This window comes from Corvus kubaryi, unplaced genomic scaffold, assembly GCF_017639235.1.
Source record: "Corvus kubaryi isolate FWS band 111438036 unplaced genomic scaffold, C.kubaryi_AGA036_p1.0 37189, whole genome shotgun sequence".
In the NCBI taxonomy this organism is placed as follows: Eukaryota; Metazoa; Chordata; class Aves; order Passeriformes; family Corvidae; genus Corvus; species Corvus kubaryi.
In genome coordinates, this window is record NW_024581054.1 from 560,165 (window position 1) to 566,201 (window position 6,037).

General features: G+C 64.0%; 1 protein-coding gene across 1 annotated transcript; it reads left to right on the top strand.

The window, feature by feature from the left end:
• The first annotated feature begins 2,231 nt into the window (after positions 1-2,231).
• On the top strand, positions 2,232-5,775 carry CELA3B (chymotrypsin like elastase 3B). The gene is made up of 8 exons (XM_042022132.1): positions 2,232-2,490; positions 2,567-2,643; positions 2,726-2,823; positions 3,511-3,645; positions 3,720-3,856; positions 4,739-4,884; positions 4,964-5,116; positions 5,691-5,775. Exons 1-8 carry the CDS (start codon positions 2,448-2,450, stop codon positions 5,706-5,708), a joined length of 807 nt encoding a protein of 268 aa, XP_041878066.1. The 5' UTR covers positions 2,232-2,447; the 3' UTR covers positions 5,709-5,775.
• The last annotated feature ends 262 nt before the right edge of the window (positions 5,776-6,037 follow it).

Genomic DNA, 6,037 nt, shown 5'->3' on the forward strand with positions numbered 1-6,037 from the left:
TCAGCGGGGACACGCGGGGACACCGGGGGACAGCGCTGGGAACGCGCACCGGGACACGGGGAGGCGGGGGAGCGTCAGCGGGGACACGCGGGGGCGCGGGGACACCGTGGGACAGCCCTGGGAACCTGCACGGGGACGCGGACACACGTGGGACAGCCCTGGGAACCTGCACGGGGACGCGGGGATATGAGGGACAGGCCTGGAAACTTTTGCAGGGACACGAGGGACACACGGGGGTACACGCGGGACGCAGGGACCCCGTGGGACAGCTCTGGGGTCTTGCGCTGGGACATCCCTGGGGACACCCCTGGGAACCTTTACAGGGATACGAGGAAGTTGCGGGGGGGCACGGGGAGCAACTCTGAGAGTTTATACCGGGACACGGGGTGCGTGGGGACACCCCCGGGAACTTTTAGGAGGGCACGGGGTGCGTGGGGACAGCTCTGTGAAGTTGCACATGGACACACGGGGGTGAGTGGGGACACCGGGAGACACGGGTGGTCACCTCTGGAAACTTCTCCTGGGACACGGGGGTGCGTGGGGACACCGTGGGACACTCCTAGGAACTTCTATGGGAACACAAGTGTGGGGGGAGAATGGGGGTGCACCTCTAGGAACTTCTATGGGGACAAGGGGTGCAGGACATCATGGAGCACCTGTAGGAACTTTTACGGGGACAAGGGGTGTGTGGGGACACAGGGTCACCTCTGGACATTTGCAGGAGGACACGGGGGTGCGTGGGGACACTGTGGGGCACCTGTAGGAACTGTTATGGGGACACGGGGCGACATGGGGGGTCACCTCTGGGAGCTTTTACAAGGACATGGGAGCGCATGGGGACACCTTGGGACACCCCTGGGAACTTTTACAGGGTCATGGAGGTACGTGGGGACACTGGAGGGGCACAGGGGACTCCTGTGGGAACTTCCACGAGGTTTCTGGGGTGCGTGGGGACCCCACAGCCCCGCGAGCACGTGGGGAAGTTTGGGAGCAATGTGGGACACAGGGGGATTTATAGGGACTCTGGGAGTACCAGGGGGGTGTGGGGGCTATGAGGCACCAGGGGTGTAGGGTAGAGGGGGACCATGGGGGCACAGGGGGGCTATAGGGGCTATGGGGGTACTGGGGTGAGGGGCTATAGGGACACTGAGGTTTACAGGGTCTATGGGGGGGCACCAGGGCCCCCCCCCCCCCCCCCGGGGGGGGGGGGGCCTATAGGGGCGCAGGGAGGCTGTGGGAGCTCTTGGGGCACAGGACAGTATAGGGGTATATGGGGAACGCAAGAAGCATGGCAGAAATAGGGGGGCTATGGGGGCACAGGGTTTACAGGGTCTAGGGGGGGATTATGGGGGCTATGGGTTCTGGGAGGGGGTTGTATATGAAGGCCAGATATATGTATATGTGGGCTACCAGGGGCATAGGGCATATGGGGGGCACAGGGGCTATGGGCTCTCGGAGGGGGTGTATATGGGGGCCATAGGGGCTGTAGGGGAACATGGGGGATATGGGGGTCACAAGGATCGTTGGAAGGGGCTGTGGGGGGGTAGGGGTGATAATGGGGCTATGTGGGCATGTGTGGGCACAGCTACCCCTGTGCTATGGGGGCACAGGGGTAGTTGTAGGTGCTATGGGGTCTAGGAGGAGGGATATATGGGGCCATATAGTCCATGGGGGCTATAGGGGCCATAGGGGCCAAATGGGGATGCACCAGGGGCATGGGGTCTATGGGGGGCACAAGGGATGGCTATGGGGGTCCAGGAGGGGAGGACATTTGAGGCACTGAGCCCATGAAGGCTATAGGAGCCATATGGGCACACCAAAGGCACAGGGGGTATGGGGGGACAGGGGTGGTTATAGGGGCTTGGTGGCTTGGGGGCTCTGGGGCCCAGGGCAGGGGGAGGGATATATGGGGGCCAGAGGGGCCTGAGCGGGCCACCAGGGGCTCAGGGAATATGGGGACTATGGGGGGCACGGGTGGTTACGGTGACTGTGAGGATACAGGGGGGTTGTAGGGACTCTGGGAGGCACGGAGGTGACTGTGGGGGGCACTGGGGTGGTTGTGAGGGCTATGGGGCACAGAGAGGTTAGGGGGCTATGGGGGGCACAGGGGGTGGGTCATGGGGACTATGGGGGGCACAGGAGCAGTTAGAGGGACTGTGGGGGGCACAGGGAGACCAGAGGGCCTGTGGGGGACGTGGGACACTCGCGGGGTACACAGGGGGATACAGAGGCAGTAGGGAGCAGCAGGGACAGGGGGGTTTGGGATCTGTAGGGTCCCCGCTGGCCGGGTGCCGGTGCCACGTCCCCCCAAGGCCAAGGTTAATGTTTAACACCCCCCCAGCCCCCAGCTGGGCACCGGGTGCCCATTCCCAGGGGTGCCCTTGGGTGCTCCCGATACCAGTGGGGATTTAAGGCTGGCGGGTGCCCGGGACGCCCACACTTGAGCCATGGCTGCGATGCTGAGCCTCGTCCTGCTGCTGGTGGCTGGCGGTGAGTGTCCCCTGACCCGCTCCGTGTCCCCAGGCTCGGGTGTGTGCTCGGTGGGTGACGGTGCCGTGCCCCGCAGGTGTCCGCGCCGCGGTGCTGCCGGACTCCCGGGTGGTCAATGGGCAAGATGCGGAGCCCTACAGCTGGCCCTGGCAGGTGAGGGGACAGGGGCACAGGGGAACGGGGTGGTGGCACCCGTGGGGGGGGACGGTGGCACCCAGCGGTGTCTCCCCCCCAGATCTCGCTGCAGTACGAGCGGGACGGGACCTTCCGCCACACCTGCGGGGGCACCTTGATCGCTGCCAACTGGGTGATGACGGCCGCGCACTGCATCTCGTGAGGGCTCCGGGGCTGGCGGTGCAGGGTGCAGGAGGGGTGCTGGTGTGCAGGAAGGGGTGCGGGGTGCAGGGAGGGCTGCGGAGAGCTTCATGGAAGGGATGCGGTGTGCAGAGATAAGTGTTGGGGGGCGGAAATGGGTGTTGGACGCAGGGATGGTTGTGGGGTGCAGAAGGGCTTCAGAGTGCGGGGATGGGTGCAGGGAGGGGTGCAGGAGAGAGGGAAAGGTGCAGGGGGGTGCAGGGAGAGAGTCCTGAGTGCAAGAGGGGGTTCTGGGAGCAGGGAGGGCATTCAGGGTGCGGGGATGGGGTTCAGGGTGCAGGGATGGGGTTCAGGGTGCAGGGAGGGGTTGCCACATGCATGGAAGGAGTGCCTGGATGGGGTGAAAATGCAAAGTGGGCACAGGGATGGCGTGCAGTGCAGGATGGGTGCACGAAGGGGGCTCAGAGGGCAGGGAGGTGAATTGGGTACAGGGTGGGTGCATGGGGAGGTGCAGGGCGGGGGGGGTTCGGGTGCAGGAAAAGGTTCAGGGTGCAGAGAGGTGAGTTTGGGTGCGGATTTGGTGCATGGAGAGGTGCAGGGAGGGGATTTCGGGTGCAGGGCAGGGAGTTTGGTGCATGGAAGGGTCCCGAGTGCAGGAGGGATGCCGGGGGGGCCGCACCCGCTGATCCTCCCCTTTCCTGGCAGCAAATCCCGCACGTACCAGGTGGTGGTGGGCGAGTACGACATGAGCACCGGGGAGGGCCCCGAGCAGCGCATCCCCGTGAACTCCGATGACATCTTCGTGCACCCCAAGTGGCTCAGCTTCTGCGCGGCCTGCGGGTGAGCGGGGTCCCTGGGGGGCTGGGGACCCCGTGCCGCCCCCGGCGGCCCCTCTGACCCGTGTCCCCGCGCAGCAATGACATCGCCCTGCTGAAGCTGCAGCGCCCGGCCGCGCTCTCGGCGGAGGTGCAGGTGGGGCGGCTGCCGCCCGCCGGCTCCATCCTGCCCAACGGGTACCCCTGCGTGCTCAGCGGCTGGGGACGGCTCACCAGTGCGTCCGGGGGGCGGCAGGGCGGGGGGGGACGGGCGGACACGGAGGGGTGGGTGGGGAGGTGGATGGAGGCATGGAGGGATTAATGGGGAAATGGATGGGGAGGTGGAGGGTGGGGATGCAGAAATGGGGAGAAGGATGGGGGATGGATGGGGAGATGGAGGGATGGCTGGGGACATGGGTGGGGAGGTGGGTGGAGGGATGGGTGGAGGGATGGTGAAGGGTTGAAGGGATAGATGGGGAGATGAATGGGAAGATGGAGGGAGGGAGAGAGGGAGGGAGGGAGGGAGGGAGGGATGGGGGATGGAGGGAGAGGATGAGGGATGGTTGAGAATTGGACATGGGGAATGGATGGATAGATGAGGGATGGTTGGGGAGATGGTTGAAGGGATGGCAGGATGGGGAGATAAGGGAGGGTTGGGAGGAGGGAGAGAGGAACAGATGGAGATGAATGGGGAGATGGATGGATGGATGGATGGATGGATGGATGGATGGATGGAATGGATGGTGGATGGATGGATGGAATGGATGGATGGAATGGATGGTGGATGGATGGTGGATGGATGGTGAATGGATGGATGGATGGTGGATGGGTGGTGGATAGATGGTGAATGGACGGATGGATGGATGAGGGATGGATGGATGCATGCATGCATGCATGCATGGAAGGATGGATGGATGGTGGATGGGTGGTGGATGGATGGTGAATGGACGGATGGATGGATGATGGATGGATGAGGGATGGATGGATGGATGGATGCATGCATGCATGCATGGAAGGATGGATAGATGGTGGATGGATGGATGGATGGATGGATGGATGGATGGATGGATGTGGGATGGAGGGCCACGGGCAGACCCCGGGGTGCTCTGATCCCACAGCTGGGGGGTCGCTGCCGGACCGGCTGCAGCAGGCGGAGCTGCCTGTGGTGGACTATGAGCACTGCTCCCAGCCCGACTGGTGGGGGGCCCTGGCCATCCGCCACACCATGATCTGCGCCGGTGGCGCCGAGAAGGCCGGATGCAACGTGGGTACCGTGCCAGGGCAGAGGGGGTACCACGCCGGGCTCCCCTGTGGTGCTGACCCTGCCTCGTCCCACACCCCAGGGCGACTCTGGGGGCCCCCTGAACTGCCAGGCCGAGGATGGGACCTGGGAGGTCCATGGCATCGCCAGCTTTGTGTCGGCCCTGGGCTGCAACGCCCCCAAGAAACCCACCGTGTTCACCCGTGTGTCTGCCTTCGAGGACTGGATCGCAGAGGTGCGCACAGGATGCCAGGGAATGGGATTCCGGGTTGTCAGGGTACAAGGGCACCAGAGAACTGGGATATCATGGTGTTGGGGTGCCAGAGAACTTGGCTACCATGGCGCTGGGGAATTGGGATGCCGTAGCAGGGTGCTGGGTACCAGGGGTCTGGGGTGCCAGGGCAATGGGGTGCTGGGTGCCAGGGCAATGGGGTACCAGGGCTCTGGGGTGCTAGGTGCCAGGGCACCAGGGGGCAAAGGGGGCAGGCTGCTGAGCCGCTGGGGTGCCATGGTGCCAGGGTATTGGTGTGCCAGGTTGTTGGGGTGCAGAGTGTTGGGGTGCCCTCATGCTGGGGTACCAGAGGACAGGGCTGTCAGCGTGCCATGGTCCCAGGTTACCAGATGTCACCATGCCACAGTGCTGGGGCAAAAGGGCTCTGGGGTGCTGGGCACTAGTGTGCCAGGCTCTTGGGGTGTTGGGATGCCATAGTGCCAAGGTGTTGGGGTGCTGGGGTGTTGGGTTATTGGAGTGTTGGGGTGTCAAGGTGTTGGGGTACTGCCCTCCCCCCTTAGAAGCTTCTCCCTTCCAGACCATGAGAGACAACTGAGCGTGGCAGCATCCTTGTCATTGACCCCCCGGCCTGGCACCGGGCAAATAAAGCACCAACAACTGGTACCAGTGTGTCCCTGTGCTGGGGAGGGGTCTGGGGGCAGCAGGGGCTGTGCCATCACCAGTGAATCGTACTGGGAGCACCCAGATGTGCCCAATGTCATGGGGATGGACACCCAGAGACACGCCAATGTCACAGGGATGGACACCCAGTGATACTCAGACACTGTGGGGATAGACACTGAGGGGTGCCCAGACACCACAGGGATGGACACCCACAGACACCCAGATCCCACAGGGATGGACACCCTCAGACACCCAGATCCC